Source organism: Malaclemys terrapin, chromosome 9, assembly GCF_027887155.1.
Source record: "Malaclemys terrapin pileata isolate rMalTer1 chromosome 9, rMalTer1.hap1, whole genome shotgun sequence".
NCBI lineage: Eukaryota > Metazoa > Chordata > Testudines > Emydidae > Malaclemys > Malaclemys terrapin.
In genome coordinates this window covers 89847404-89864405 of record NC_071513.1, presented here as the reverse complement: position 1 = coordinate 89864405, position 17002 = coordinate 89847404, and the positions used below count along the sequence as shown (strand labels likewise).

Below are 17002 nucleotides of genomic sequence, written 5' to 3'. Positions count from 1 at the left end.
AAGCAGAACTGGGCTCTCAGTGGAAGTCACTAAGAGATGCTGAGCAAAAGCCAATTGTTCAGTGCCACCCCTTTCCCTCTCACAGCTAGTTCCTCAGCACTCAGCAGCCTGCAGGATCAAGCCCTAAGACAGTATTCTTTGAATCCCCAACAGTTCTGAATAATAATTTTGGAGTTTTGATTTAAATTTAGGCTTTAATTGCATTAATATTCAATTGTATGAATTGCACTTGAAATTAATTGCACTGATGTGTATTTGCACTTTAAAAAAATGCTTTTAAAAATACCTTACTGAGTCCTGCTGCATTTGGAGGTTATTTCACCATCCCTGGTTTTATGAAGGTTTCAGATGTTCCTTGAAACCATTTGTAACATAGGGGTTCTACTGTATTACTGAAAACACTGTACATGTTGGACCCAGCTCAGCTCTTCTGAAAATTGATCATCTGAAAGTCAGCCTGGGCTCCAGCTGTGTCACATGGATTTTCCCTGTTTTCCGAAACAGTCTGCTCCACTGTTTTTGAAGTTTCTGGGTCTTGGGAGCAGGGACTGCCCAGTGTATCACCACTGCTATTGCAGTGAATAGGGGAGGCCATGTCGGAGGGCTGCTCTGATGGTTTGCCTGTAGCAGAAGGAAGGGGCATGGACATAGGAAGATTCATCATGTAGAACACATTGCCCAGCCGCCGAGACACCTTTAAAGACATAAGCAATTACAGTAATTACTTCAAATAATGTCAATTTAACTAATTGCTCTTCTTAACCTTAAATTTGAATGTAGGTCCAGATTATCCACAGGGCTGATGGGGATATGACCTCAGAGCCTTCAGGTTGTATGGCCTCCAGCCATCTCATAGGGCCAGATCTCAGGATGGTTAGCAAAAATTCAGAAATGGCCTCCACTGCCCCAGCTTCTGCTGAATTGGTTTAGCACAATCTGTAGGGGAAGGAGAGCAAGCACCCTGTTGACTCTAGACAACAAGCTCCATCCTTCCCAGTAGGTGGTGCACTTCAGCATGCATAATGCAGGCTATTGGTGGTACATAAGACAAATGATTAAGAGAAGAGAGAAGTAGGTTTAATAAGAGGAGAATGAGAGATATACATGGATTAAGAAGAAGAAAAGGAACATGGGTTAGGAGAAAGATAGATGAGACAAATAGAAATGAGAACAAATTTGAAGTCAGTGGATGAAATTAAGAACAGGACATTTGTAACTGATGGGCAGGAAAACCTTCTTATCAGTGAGATCTGTAACACTGTGGAATACTGTCCCAAACAAAGTGATGGAAGCTTCATCACTCGGGTTATTTTAAAGGACAGGTCAAATTATTGGAGAATCTACAGGAGAGAACAATCCTCCGTTGGTCGGGGGAGGAGGGAAAAAAGGGGAGATGGACTAATTGATCAGACAAGTCTTCCTCATTTCTAATTTCAACCCAATCTTACGACCCTGGCTATGGAACCCAACCTTCCCAAAGGCATTCTCTTCTATCACTGTCTCTGAAGCAGCTGTTCATAGTTCTTCCCCGGGGCACACATGAAAATGAAAGGGAAGCTGAATTGGAGTTAATGCGCTGTCCACTGGGACTAGATAGTGCACCCTGTCACAATACTATTTCAGATATTTTATGGGTGAAAGAGTGTTATATAACTTCAAAGAAAATCAACAAAATTTTGTCACCTTCCCATGCAACACAAATCTTTCATTCTCCCTCCATTTAGCATTTCAGTACCTGAGATCGAATTTTTAGTGCTGGTCCAAGCTTTAATCCCATTGTGTCCAACAGATGTTCTTCTGTGAGTAGTGGCAGGGTTTCTCCATCAATAGCATGATCTTTAAATATCTTATCAAACAATAAAATGCACACAATGGCTTGTTAAAACAGACTCTTTTATGACTTCTATTTTAATCGTGATACCCAGACAATAAAGGAAGGAAACAGTAACATGGAAGTAATTCAGCTTTATAATAATCTGAGAGCAGATGGATGTGGCTGTCGTCATCTGTGCCTGCAGCACATCCACTTGCTCTCAGAGAGTTCCAGCTGTGTAATGTTGCAACATTATTTAGTTTTATTATTTTAACAAAAGTGATCAATTAAAGGGAGGCTCACATCTTAGTCATTCATTTTTTATCCATGAATATGCAGATTTTCAGCCTCCTGTTTACACTGCTTATGATTTTTCATGAAATTGAATGAAGTAATTTCACTATTGCTTAAAACATTGCTTAACATCACAGGAACATGCAATTGCTTCTGCCTGTTTGAAAGTTGTGCAAGTGCTATACTGGCAGAGGGTGGGGTATTAAAACACTTTCCTTATGCAGTTGCTCTCCTATTAACATTCTCATATTACGCCATGATAGAACACTCTGTATTGCAGCATACAACCACAAACGAGCATTAACCTACATTGTTTGCTATCTTTTACTGCGTGGTTTCACATTGCCTAGCACAAAGGGGCCTCAAGATCCTCTACTGCAAATAATAAATAGTAATAATAATTTAATTTCAGTAGATAAAATAATGTTAGCAGAACTTTAAATCCAGGGCATGTATCTTTAAACATCTAAAAATGTAAGTATGATTAATACTTGTGGTCACCTGTGAATAATCTGAACAACCTGGAAGGCTAATAATAAAATTGTATACATCATCAACCGTCCATTTGCGAATATCTTCAATGGAAGAAATATCTTCTCCACTCAAAATCAGGCCATGCGCTCCTTTGAGAAGGAAACATAAATGTTGTGTTTGTATGATCTCAACAGGCAAAACAATAGAAAATCTTATTAAAAATAAGAGTTTATACACATCTACAGGACCTACTTCATATACTAACAATACAATGTGGTCACAAACATATAGCATAGTCCTAAGCAACATACTAAATAGTCACTCATCACTTTCTAATTCTGAAGGGTTTGGTGTTTTCTTTGATTTGATTACTTTTATTTTCTCTACTGATGGTACTGTACATGCCTACCGCGCCGCAGCATTTTCTCTAAAGACTACATTATCTGATGCTTTTGGTTTGTTATACCTTACCACTATTTTAACTTGACTGACTAATATTTCAAGTGAACAAATAGGCAAGCCGATAACAGTGCTCTGTGTCACACTCATTCATATCACGGTACTGATGAAGCATGAACTGCATTATGTGTGTCAGTCTCCAGGTAAATACTAAAAGGCAACATCTTCTATACTGTTTGAAGGCACATCAGTTTCTAGGTGAAGCACTGTACTAGGGACATCTTCTGTAAAATGACAAAACAGCACTTCATAAAAAATATAACAAAGCTCAGAATGCATGTTATACACCAGGCGTTCTCAAACGTCATTCCACCGCGACCCCCTTCTGACAACAAAAATTACTACAGGACCCCAGGAGTGGGGACCGAAACCTGAGCCTGCCCAAGCCACACCACCCTGGATGGAGGGGGGCAAAGCCAAAGCCCCTCTGCCCCAGGCTGGGTGGCCAAAGCCCAAGGGCTTCAGCCCCAGGTAGGGGGCCTGTAACCTGAGCCCAGCCACCCAGGGTTGAAGACCTCTGGCTTGTTCTTTGGCCCGGGTCCCAGCAAGTGTAAACCAGCCCTGGCGACCCCATTAAAACAGGATCGTGACCCACTTCAGGGTCCCGACCCAAAGTTTGAGAACCGCTGTTATACACAGATTATATATGCACCCAGACTCAGCCCATCATAACTAATATCTGCTGTAAATGCATGCAGAAAGAGTATGGGCAGAAGAGAGAGGCTAGTTCAGAAACTTCAGCAATTTTTGTTTGATTTGTTTGGCATTGCATTAACCTAAATTCATTTTGCAGACAGGAAACAAACATGTAACGCAAGTCTGCAAGCTAATGAATTCATTTTGCAGCAATACAAACTGGCTTTTGTGGATGTTTTAGGATAAAGACCTGAACCTGCTGCCATTTAAGTGAATGGAAGTTTTATCAGGATTGGACCCATTACTGTTAGAGCACTTAGCAATGGCTGCAGAACAGTGATCCTGTGAAGCTCTCCCACCGACATAGTGCTGTCCATGCCGGCGCTTAGGTCGGTGTAACTTAAATCACTCACGGGATCTACTCTACAGAGTTAAGTCGACTTAAATTTTGCCAACAATCATAAGTCTCTTTAATAACATCAGTAGAGCACATCTACACAATGGCTGAGCACGTCCGCAGTCGTTGCTCTTGAATCAATAGAGAGAGCATTGCATCAAGGGTAGCTATCCCACAGTGAAACTCGCCAACCTCTGTCGCCCTCTGCCGCAGGGAGCTCTGGGAACAGATTGCAGGGCACCATGGGGACTTGCTCACAATCCCACGATGCAGTTCTTTCCATCCCATCATTCCATGGGCTTCCTACTTTGTTTTGTGCTGTTTTTCAGCAGCCCTTGTAAACTGTGTGCCCGCCATCTCTGCCTGACGACATGGATCCTGAGCTGCTGACCATTCTGGTGATGAGCATTATGAACACAACATGGCTGGTCCTGCGGTATTTCATGAGCTGAAAAACAGTGTGGGAATTGGTGATGCCTGCCTTTCTGTCTGCCATGGAAACAATTCAAGATTGCTGCTGGCATTCACGGACCAGGTTGCCATGGTGGACCATCGGTATTGGGCTCGGGAAACAAGCACTGAGTGGAAGATCGCATCGTGATGCATGTATGAGATGATGAGCGGTGCCTACAGAACTTTTGGATGCACAAAGCCACCTTCCTGGAACTGTGTGCGGCGCTTGCTCCAGTACTGCGGGGCAAGGACACCAGAATGAGAGCTGCCCTCACTGTGCAAAAGCGAGTGGCGATCAGTGTGTGGAAGCTGACTACTCCAGACTGCTACTGGTCTGTCGTCCAGGAAATAATTGATGGCTTTGAGGCAATGGGATTCCCTAACTGCAGCATGGCAATAGAGAGAATGCATATCCCAATTTTGGCCCCCAAACATCTTGTGACAGACCACATCAACCAAAAGGGCTACTTCTCCATGATCCTATAGGCACTGGTGGATCACCATGGCCATTTCACTGATGTCAATGCGGGGTGGTCAGGGAAGGTGCATGATGCACGCATCTTTCGGAACACTGGACTGGGTAGAAAGTGGCACACTGGCACTTTCTTTCCAAACTAGAAGATTCCAATGCGGGATATGCAAATGATCATAGTGATCCTTGGAGACTCTGTATACCCCTTGCTCCTATGGCTCATGAAGCTTTACACTGGGAACCTACACAGCAGCAAGGAGCGCTGTAACAACAGGCTCAGCAGGTGCCGAATGACCGTTGAATGTGCCATCGGCAGATTAAAAGGTCACTGGTGGCCAGTTAGACCTCAATGAGGAAAATATTCCGATGGCTGTTGCGGCCAACTGTACTCTCCATAATATTTGTGAATCAAAGGAGGAAAAGTTTCCCTAGGAATAGGCTGCTGAGGCTGATTTTGAGCAGCCAGATACAAGGGCAATTAGAGGGGCGCAACGGGAGGCAATTTAAATTATGGAGACTTTAAAGGAGCAGTTTGACAATGATTCATAGTAATGTGTCTGTATGTGAGGCTTTCGACCAGGCAATGTTCACTTGCTGCCATGAGTAGTGTTTGCTTGCCTGTAGTGTTTGCTTCGTGAGCGTTAACTGCAAGGAGCAAATATTCCTACCTATAGCCACTGTGTTTCAATGTTAGCACTGAGTGATGTATGTATTTCACAAATAAAGACTCATTTTATTTCAAAGACTCAAGTTTAATAAAGAGATGAGACACAAACTTTTGAACAAACGGGATGAAAATGAGGAACAGTCTCGTGGTTAGGGCTCTCACAGCTGGGTGAAATTCCCATTTTCATTGGAAATCAGTCCCCAGACATGGAGTGCATGGGGTACTGTGAGGGACCGGGATCACATAATGAATGCAGTGCGGGAGTTTGGGGAGGGCATGGATTGGAGTTCTGTAGTGGCTGGAGTGGGAGTTGAGCACAGATAGCTCTGAGTGCAGGCTAATGAGGGACTTCAACATCACCGTCTGGTTCTCCATGAGCTTTATCATCTGCTCCTGCCCCTGTGTCCTTTCCTGGCTATTCAGCCTCAGTCTTTCACTGTCTCCCTCCATGCTCTTATTTGGCTGTGTGCTGCATCTCTTGACGGCAGCACTTCATGAAACATATCCTCCTTACTCCTCCTGGGTTGCTGCCTTATCTGATGGAGGCACTCCACCGGTGTGGAGGAGTGTGTTCTCAAGGGCACATCTGCAGAATGCAAAGAAACAATGAAGAGAGACACTATTGTGAGTACGCTCACAGCTGTGAATCAGAAAAGTCACACACACCTCTTTCTCACTGCCTCTTGGCTAGGACACAGGTTGCTGTAAGTCCCTGATGATGTGTTCCTGGGGAGGTGGGATGGGCAAGGCAGAAAGGGCAAGAAGGGACAAAGGGTGGTTTGTGAAGGGGGTTATTATAAGGTGGTAGGGAGCCTAATCTGAATTTTGGTACTCTTTTCCACAGGCTAGGGTAATCAAACTCAATATCTCACTCTTAAGGGTAACCTAGGATGCAAGGGAGCATCTCCTGCATTTGTGTGGCTTCAGACTGGCTTCGTATGCTGCTGGCCTGTGTGCCGCATTGGCCCCTGCAGAAATAATTGTCGGGTGGCATGGAAAAGTATCCTGTAGTGGGGGTAGAAACAAGGCAGCTCTCCCAAGGAACCTTCAGCAGAGGATTGCAGAATACCTACAGGAAAGTTTCCTAGAGATCACTTTGGAGGATTCCAGAGACATCCCTTTTATATTACCAAACTTTCCCACCATGGCCCCACTGCGTAGATCGGGGTTCTCAAACTGGGGGTCGGGACCCCTCAGGGGGTCGCGAGGTTATTACATGGGGGGTCGCGAGCTGTCAGCCTCTACCCCAAACCCTACTTTGCCTCCAGCATTTATAATGGTGTTAAATATACAAAAAAGTGTTTTTAATTTATAAAGGGGGTCTCACTCAGAGGCTTGCTGTGTGAAAGGGGTCACCAGTGCAAAAGTTTGAGAACCACTGGCGTAGATGGACAAGCTCTGATGTTAATTTCTGTCCCTTATCCCTCCTCTGCCATATAACAAAGTACAGGAGAGCTCAATCTCCTCTCGCCATGCAGTATGAAAGCAAAATGAGCACTTACCAGAGCTCCCCTCTCCTACATCCTGCGTGCCATAGCTGGAGTGCTGGGACTGGGTAGACCCCTCCAGAGTGGAAAAGAGGTCCTGACACACCACACCACCAGACAACCCTGCCGTGTGCTCCACATATTTCTCCAGCTCCACCTCTTTGTCCTCCACTTCCTCATCGGAGTTGAGTCTGCTAGCCGCTGTCTCTATTCCCCTCGAAGTATCCATGGGACTCTTGACAGTGAAGGTGGGGTCGCCGCTGAGGATGGCGTACAGCACCTTATAGAAGCAGCATGTCTTGGTTGGCCTCCCGGTACACCTGCCTCAACTCCTTGATTTTAGCACGACACTGCTGTGTGTCCATTTCGTGCCCCTTCTCCTGCATGCCACTAGCAATCAGTCTGTAGCTATCGAAATTCCTACGGCTTGTTTGAAGCTGCAACTGCACAACCTCCTCTCTCCATATACTCAGCGGATCCAACAGCTCTGGTGTGCTCCACATGGGAGCATGTCTGCTGCATAAAGCCGGCATGGTCACCTGGGAAGATGCTATGTGAACTGTTCACGCTGAGCAAACAGGAAGAGGAATTTAAAAAAATCCCAGGCCTTTAAACGGAGGAGGGTCACATACCTATGTACTTTCAGGTAGCAGAGTGCAAACTGCTGACCAGAGTGGTCATGATGGGCATTGTGGAACACCTCCTGGAGGCGAGTTAGGGTGACATAACCAAGTGACGTGTCTACACTGCCACTGCGTCACTCTAACTACGTCGCAAAAAGCTCTATGCCGTTCGTCAAGGTGGTTTTATTATGTGGAGTTACAGCGATGAGAGGAACATTTCAGTGTATAAACTTCCATTGTTTTGTTGACAAAAGCTGAGTTTTATCAACAAAACTGTGTAGTGTAGACAAGGCCTTATTCACACCTCGAGTGACATAATTTATACCGACGTACGCTGTCATGTGTACATAGCAAACCTGAGGCATGAATTTGGTCTCAAGCAGATGGCAGCTGATAGGAGAACTCTATGTGCTGCCCGACACACACATAGGAGTGTTGCTCAAATGGGTAGTTGCTGCCAGGATCCCACCAGGCAGCCTGGAGGAGCTGGGAGGACAAAATGCATCAAATGGGGTTGCAGAGAACCACAGAATTATCCTGACATGATACATGTGTTAGTATCCCATCAGCATGTGATGAGATCATTTTGCAACAACATAATGGCATGACACGCTATTGTGATGTTTGCATCAGGAGGTTACTTTGTGACTTTGCTCCTCTGTATAACTCCATCTACTTCCCACGTGGTTCTCCAAGATTGAACATCACTGCCTTAGAGGATGAAACCTTCATATGCCAGAAAATAACATGTGAAGATCTCTATAAATGGGAGAAATAACTGTTTGCCATCACTAATGTGTACTTATCAGGTCATGTTAGCTGCAGCACATGCCCCTGATTAATGAAGTCCACGTTTTGAAACCCTGACTCTATCATTGTAAGTGGGGTTTAAATAAAGAGAGGATGATGAGAAAGCTAATCAATTAAAAAAAAAAGAGGCCAACTTGACAAACCTGGAGGCAGTAATGGATTGCTGGGTACTGGGAAGCTATATGGCAGTGCTGAGAATGGGATTGCAGAAGGATACAGATACTTGTCATCAAAGGCTGTGCAAGAGTTATTGGGATCCTTCTCATTTGCACTGCTGCAGCTATTTGTTTCAGTGGGAATTTCATGAGTAACACAACTTTTTCTCAGGCTGTGTTCATACTCTTTACAGCTTTTCACAGCCGTAGCAGATGGCTCAACATGGGTTTTGCTTTGCTCATGTTTGTTCAGCATCTCAAGCTCTGTTTCTTTCTTGTCCTCTTTCTCCTCATCGGCAGTGGTGGAAGCAGAGTCTGCATTTTTGTCTTCAGCTTGGCTTTTGGCACCATTGGCATTGCAATCACTAGTTTTGTGATTCCCAGCTCTTCTCCCTGGCCGACGGCCTCTTTCCCTTTGCAGGCTGCTGATAGGAGGATATGGGCTGGTTGCCATGAGCATGGTATTGCCATGAAGATCATCAAGGGTGGTTCGATGAACATATAGGTCACTAGGAAGGTGGCCTTCAGGAAGTCTGTGCCTGCCACGGAAAGCAACTGGGCTAGCTGGGATTCCATGGTAGAGGAAAGGTGCTTCCAAACCCAGTAGCCCTTTACGATGTGCTTTCTCAATTTCTTTTTGTTGAAAAATAGCACTCATTTCCATTTCCATCCTAAGAGGTAAACAGAGCATTAGCAGTGAGGCCTGATCAGTTCTCTTTTCATTTCTTTTTCAATGACAGATTAAACTAGAACGATATAATACATGAATAGAAAAATGTTTCTTTCCCACGTTGCTGTGTGTGAAAGATCCAAATGAACAACAGAGGAAACAGAGAAAGTGACTATACACACAGTGCTGTCAAATGCACGAAAGACAACTCCCAGAATATTATGCTTGTGACAATAAGGGATGAAATATTTTCTGACAAAAGCATGATTTGTAAGTTGATAACACAGGCATCCCTGCATCAGTTACACTCATTTCATCACCACAAGGGCTAGAGACTTAAAAAGCTTAGATTCCAAGCAGAAAATTATACAACACCTTGAAAAAGGGCACTTATGTGGCAATTGATGCAGTAATATAATCGTATTATACATGGGGCCTTGACTATACTGCCGGAACCAATTAACATCAGTAAGTAAAGATCTTGGGTCAACTCTCCAATGCACCTTGGTCTCTGTCCAATGCTCAGATGGTGCAAAGGGCTGTATTCTGGCAGTAAATGACAATCTGAGAATTACCTTTGTGGAGGAAACTACCCACTGATATAAAGCCAATGGAACAGGTTCCTGTACCAGCCTCCCACCACTTTATCTGGCATAGGGTGGCTTGCCAGAGAAGGGAGGGGGATGCTGAAGGTGAGGTGGAGCTCCACTATGCTATACCAGTCCTCTCCTGGCACTAGATCCTATAGGGGGCCAGGCCAGTGCAGAAGCAGGAGCTGTGACGTGGCTCCTCTTCCACCTCCAGTGAGTACTCCTGCTGTAGGTACTCCCTCCAGCATCCCCAGCGGTACCTCTCCCAATTTCCCCTCCCCCCTCTAGCAGTGTCCTCTTTTTGGGAAACTGAAGTATGGTAACCCTAGTTTGGATTCAAGTTCCTCTTGGAAGATAAAGGTGAGGGGTTTGCTACATGGGAAAAGGAATCCAGCTGATTACATTGAAACTGGGACAAATCACCAGATTTCCATATAATCATCCATGACACCAAAACTGCTTCACTAAACCAGGACAGCTGGTCATCCTGTACATGGTGTAGGGATTTCCAATCCTCCCCAGAACGCCAGCTGTAGAATTTCAAAAATACTATGAGTGATGAGTCCAAACTGCCAAGTTCAGATCTGGTTCTGAGTTTTCCTAAGGTCAAGGGTATTTGAATCCAGAGTTCCAAGCTGCAAAGTCTAGATCCATATCCAATCTTTAACCAAGCTCTGGATGTTCCAGCTTGGGCCTATATCTTAAATCTGCTATTTAAAACTAAAAGCAGAATGAGGGAGACAAGCAGAAAGTTTTTCTGTGCCCCTGGCTTCCTGAAACAGAGGATTTTTTATATATCTGGATGGTTTGAACAAGTACTGCAATTACCTTTAACGGGGCACCAAAATTTGTGTATTACAAAATCTGCAGCTTAACCATCCCAGTCTGCCTCCTTTCTCCCCACTCCAGGCCTGCACCACAGTGCAAAATTTACATTCAGGTACCTGGCAATATTTTGTTTTTGAACCAACTCCTGCCTTCTGGCCACAGCTTCCATGGATTCTGGCTGGAGAAAACTATATCCTAGAAAAAATAAATATATATGGTTAGAAAGGCTTAGAATTGCATCCAGGTAGCATGGGTCCTGGCAACAGGATCAAAGAAAGTGACCAGTGAAACAACCCCTTAAAACAGCTAAGACAAAAAATCCTATTACAGAGAGTTAAATGTGTGTAACACAAAGAACATTGCCAGTCAGATAAATGTTGCTGGCCAGAACATTCTGCTAACATGGAGAGAGATGGATAAATGCTATACTATTTGGAAAATTCAAAAGAAAGGGGTGGGCGCACGCACACACACACACAAGCATATAGGATGGATCTTGAAAGCCCAGTGTGCCTAATAAATTCTAATTTGCATGTCTGAAGTCTCATATTGGTGCAGATTGGGATTTCTGCTAGGCAGGCTGCTCCCTTTCTCAAGGCTGTTTTACAAAGATAAATACAATAAAACGTATTTACTGCCATCAGTGACAAACCTGATGAAAAACTAGGGGTATCCACTTTTTCAGTAGTACCCTATTACTTCACAGGATCATTCAACTGGCTGTTACCTGGACCAGGGTAAACCCGATTGGACAATATGTTTGGCATGTTTGCATGTTGTGGGACCGAAGGTACAAGGTGGGAAGCTACATGGATCTGTCTTGGGTCAGCTGGTGCCATCATTTCAGTGGAAGGCAACAAATCTCTAGGGAAAGAGAGAAAATTACAATTAGATACGTAAAGTATATGCTTAACGTGTCATGTTCTAAACTCACTTACATTGATTCAACTCCCTTTGACTTTAACAGGACTGGCACATTGGACTGAGGCAGAACTGGCATGCTATTTGCAGAATTTGCTCAAAAATTTTTGCTAAAAAGTAATAAAGTAATACAATAACTCGGATTAGCACCTAAATTCTTATGTAAAAGGCCTTGGGGTTTTTTACAAGCCCAAGTGGTCAGGTTCAATTTTACCTTTCAGCTGAAAAATAACACAGTGTCCGAACACTGCCCTCGAGCACAGATTTTTAAGTGACTCAGAGGAAAGATCTACTGAATCATTCATGCCACATATAGCAACACTCTGCATTTCTTCAAGGTCTCCCATGCAAGTTCTGACTAGTCATGACTCTCTTTAGATTCTAATTCTCAAAAAGGTACATCTACACTGCAATAAAAGACCTGAGGCATAGCCGCAGCTGGCCCAGGTCAGCTGACTTAGGCCCACGGGGTTGGGCTGTGGGGCTATAAAATTTCAGTGTAAATATTTGGGCTCAGGTGAGTCTTGGCTCCAGCCTGACCCAGAACATCTACAGTGCAATTTTAGAGCCTTGCAGCCTGAGCCCTGCAAGCCCAAATCAGCTGATCTGGGCTCTGAGACTTGGTACCAGGTTTTTTTTTATCGCAATGTAGACATACCACAAGTTTCCTTAGACTAGATCACAGCCTAAGGTAGTAGTGGCTGCAGACATTTGTCAAAGAAATTACTGCCCTGTTTGGTTTATATTGTTTGTGTAATGTTTTGATGCCCATTGGTCCTTCGGACATCTCTCCTGGCAGATTGGTCTGTACCAATAGTGGTCAGGAAAGGCATTATGTCCTGGGGAAGTAACTCAAACACTTCCCTGACCTTGACAGTAGGAGTCAGCAATTGCATGTCTTCTCAATATTGGTCTTTCTGGGTACTGATAGAATAGGCCATCCAGTTTTGTCAGTTCAAATGTTCTATGTTCACCTTAGGACTTGAGGGGGACTGAATAAATATGTTCCAGATCAGAGTAACTGGTATTAGACAGTTGCCTCAGCAATTGTCCATGTGGAACTTAGGGCTGTGTGCAAAGGTGGATAGTAGCATAGCAGGAGCAATGTAGTATTCTGTATCCAAAGACAGGGATATTAAATTTAAATATAGGGGAGAGCTAAGCAGACACAGCTTCATCCAGCCCTTAGTTATTAAGGCTATTTTAGAGACTAGAGACCATGTTAAAAATAATCTCAAATCTTAACACTTTACACATATTCATGAATATAAGGTGATCTGCTGTTCTTTAAATGCAGTAGAGAAGCGGGGAGAAATACCTGTCTACAAATCGAGGTTCAAACTGTGAAGGAATTGGCTGCATTCTCTGCTGGCCTGCTCCCATTAGCTGAGGGTTTACTGCCATCATCTGGTTTCTCATTAGCATTTCTTGTCGCTGTCGCAGTTCTAACACAAAGCATATAACATTCTATTGTAAGTTCAGTAAGTGACTCTATACCCAGTATGAACCTTACCAGAAATATAATTAGTTAGCATATAATCTTTTATATTCCACCTGTTAATAAGGAAAACAAGACAAAGTACTTACTGCCACTTTAAAAAATGTAGCCTTATTTCCCCCCTTAGCTACACTGAGCATCTCATTGATCAATATAGCATATTATAATAGGGCTGTCAAGCGATTAAAAAAATTAATCGTGATTGTGCAATTAAAAAAAATTAATCGCACGATTAATCACGCCGTTAACAGTAAGAGAATACCATTTATTTAAATATTTTTTGATGTTTTCTACATTTTCAATTATAGATTTTAATTACAACACAGAATACAAAGTGTACAGCACTCACTTTATATTTATTTTTATTACAAATATTTGCACTGTAAAATCCAAAAGAAATAGTATTTTTCAATTCACCTAATACAAGTACTGTAGTACAATCTCTTTATCATGAAAGTTGAACTTACAAATGTAGAATTATGTACAAAAAAATAACTGCATTCAAAAATAAAACAATATAAAACTTTACAGCCTCTTAGTCCACTCAGTCCTACTTGTAAACAAGAAGCGGGCAGCATTATCGTCTACAAATGTAAACAAACTTGTTTCTCTGAGCGATTGGCTGAACAAGAAGTAAGACTGAGTGGACTTGTAGGCTTTAAAGTTTTATATTGTTTTATTTTTGAATGCAGGTTTTTTTGTACATAATTCTACATTTGTACGTTCAGCTTTCATGATAAAGAGATTACACTACAGTATTTGTATGAGGTGAATTGAAAAATACTATTTCTTTTATTTATAATTTTTACAGTGCAAATATTTATAATCAAATATGTTAATATAAAGTGAGCACTGTACACTTTGTATTCTGTGTTGTAATTAAAATCAATATATTTGAAAAATGTAGAAAAACATCCACAAATATTTAATAAATTCCAACTGGTGTTCTATTGTTTAACAGTTCGATTAAAATTGTGATTAATCGTGATTCATTTTTTTAATTGCAATTCATTTTTTTTGAGTTAATCATGCGAGTTAACTGCGATTAACCAACTGCCCTAATATTATACAATTTTTAACTGCACCAGAAATAAACAAGACGTGCAAAGCCTCATGTAAACGCAGTGACAGTTTATACAGTCTATATTGATGCATACCTCACCATTATTAAAGTACGAAGGAGTAGCGACGTATAGGAAGTGTGCTGTTTGTGGAAATTTGTATTTTTAGTGATAGGGCAGATCTATGAAAAAATGGAAGACTCTAATTAGCTAAGAAACCTGTCCTGATATGAAATAGCATAATGTAATGGAATAAGCCTGGGGCTATGAGTCAGGAACTATTTCAGATTTGGGTGTTGAAAGCTAAATACAGAATTCCATATATAAGCATCTCATAAGAGTCTGATCCAAAGTCCAGTGAAGTCAATGGAAAGACTCACATTTATTTGAAGGGATTCTGGAACAGGACAGAAGTACTTGATTTTCAGCACATCCTTGGCTTCCACTGAAGTCAGGTAAAAGAGAAATAGATTTTTCCTATTTGTTTTGTTTTTAATTATTTTTAAATTTTAAATGAATTAAAAGTTCCACGGGTCCAAAGACCCTTCACATCCTTAGAACCTGTGAGAGGTGATGCTAGCTTTTTGATTCCAACATCAGCTTCCGTCTTTGCATCTGAAGTATCAGTATCTTCAACTAAACGCAAATTCAGATGACAGTGGAGAGGGAAAAAAGGATGATTTTATTACAACTTGTCTTTCACTCTGTTTGCTGCTAGGACATGCATCTGCAGCAATACTGTACTCACGTGCATCTGCAGCAATACCGTTTGTCATGTTAAACTCCACTGATGTTCTTTTCTCTGCTTTTTCTTGCAGAGATGTAGGGTCTGGGAAGTGGTCTTTTCCTTATTAATTTCTTTTGCAGGACCAATAGTTGCAATGTTTGATGCTACCATTTGAAGTGTGCTATTACAGTGGTCACATTTTCATTGGGGTAATAGCTTATAAAAGTTTAGTAAACGATTAATAGATGTTTTAATAAAGGGTTATCAGTTGTTATAGAGTCCAACAGGTCAAAAGGCTGCTTATAACCATGGCTTATAAACCTTCCACACCACTTTCTACCGATGTGCTTTTAACCATCTGTAATATATGCTGCTCATGTCTATGACATGCTTATAACATCTATTAACCATTTGTTAACCCTTTATAAACAGAACCCCCAATATAAAGTGGGACCATTAAAGTTTGATTTGGTTCAAATGCACTATATACAGAGTATTAGCTGGGACATATTCCAACAGATGGAAGCTTCAAGCTCCCCACCAGCCTGCTGGGAACAAAGGAGAAGTGAGGAAGAGAACAGGGCCAACTGAATGACACTTCTGCTGCTCTTAGGTCTGCCAGGATGGGGCTGCAAAGGCACAGTCAGAGACTCTCTTTTCAAAATTCCCTCATCTGTACATATCCAGGACTTGGGTCTTGCCCTTTATAGGGCTCACCAGTAAGCAGCCTGTTTTCCCACAGAGCTTGAGCATTCTCAGAGTGTAGTACAATGTGTATCTATAAGAGACACCAATTCCTTGAAAATTTGCCCCTCAGATTATATGCTTAACATCCCTGGAAAATTATTACCCCCCACAAATTAACCAACAAAAATATCTTAGTAAAATAACATTGTTTAATAGTATATTTATTATAAAAAAAAACCTGTATGACCATAAATTGTTAGAGAGATGCACATTTTGTGCCGCTAAGTTTGTACCACACCGCTTGTGCATGCCGTGTTATTGTGTCCCAGAGTTCTGGGAGTTTCTTGAATCAAAGAAAAGACTGTGCATTGGGGAACATAATGATCAGCTTTGCTCATAGTTGACTAAAGACTTGATCCTGCCAAGTAATAAGTGCCTCCTGTAAATCACAATCCTACAGTCATTGAAGTCAGTGACAAAGCTGCCACTGAATGGTGCAAGATCAGGGCTCCATTCAGTATCCTGCATCTTGCAGGATTGGGCCCTAGATCTATGGGAGTTACAGGAGCAGTGACCTCCCAGGTGCTAGAGCACCTCAGAATCAAACTTTAAACTCCCAGAGACCCAGTGGGGCTCCATATAAAATTTGTTGTGAACTTTTCGGAAGCCATTTATTCAGTTTTTCCCAAGTCCTGGTTCGGAATCTGGAGGGGAGCTTTCCAGGACTAGACCTATCAGACATTATTCCTCACATATTGAATACATGTTGTGAATACTATAAACATGGTCTTGGAAAGTTCTAGTTCTAGCTTACCTCCTGCTGCCATGCCATTTGCTAATCGGTATAAGTGCTTTTCGTCCAACGTCCCTTGTTCCCCAAGTATAGACATCTTTCTCATATGATCTCGGGGAGTCATGTTATGAGGTGACGCAGCAGACCTCCCTTTTCCAATGTAAAGAATGAAGTCAGAAGGGCCCAAGAAGATAATAAAAAATTCAACTGTTTAAAAGAGCTCAGGTCCCACATATAGTTTTTTCTGTTAAACAGATAGATCTGCAAGGCCAACATGCAATGCTTGTAGATAGCATAGGGCATATGACAGAAAGATCTTGTGGGATTTTGCCTTTCTGAATCTTTTCACAACTAGTAGCCATGTCAAGGTGCCAGAATTCTAGTGTTACTATTTCCTTCCAAAGCTAAAAAAAAAAAAAAATCTTTGAGACTTTTAAAAATTCAACTTAAACCAACACTAATTTTCCTGTGTGTTCCAAAAGCCCCT

The 17002-nt window shown here is 42.3% G+C and overlaps 1 protein-coding gene across 1 annotated transcript; it reads right to left on the bottom strand.

Annotated features, from left to right (window-relative positions):
• Nucleotides 1-421: 421 nt before the first annotated feature.
• Nucleotides 422-16639, bottom strand: SAMD7 (sterile alpha motif domain containing 7). The gene is made up of 8 exons (XM_054040878.1): nt 16537-16639; nt 13068-13194; nt 11556-11692; nt 10945-11023; nt 8729-9411; nt 2609-2730; nt 1736-1846; nt 422-694 (listed from the first exon to the last, which is right to left on the bottom strand). Exons 1-8 carry the CDS (start codon nt 16637-16639, stop codon nt 422-424), a joined length of 1635 nt encoding a protein of 544 aa, XP_053896853.1.
• Between the last annotated feature and the right edge of the window lie 363 nt (nt 16640-17002).

What these genes read in the sequence shown, in the direction of transcription:
- SAMD7 (XM_054040878.1), bottom strand. Translation starts at nt 16,639, where the DNA reads ATGACTCCCCGAGATCATATGAGAAAGATGTCTATACTTGGGGAACAA. An exon ending in GTTGTTCAGATTATTCACAG is followed by an intron (nt 1,847 to 2,608) that starts GTGACCACAAGT and finishes TTGTTTGATAAG; the next exon opens with ATATTTAAAGATCATGCTAT. An exon ending in CACTAAAAATTCGATCTCAG is followed by an intron (nt 695 to 1,735) that starts GTACTGAAATGC and finishes ATGTCTTTAAAG; the next exon opens with GTGTCTCGGCGGCTGGGCAA.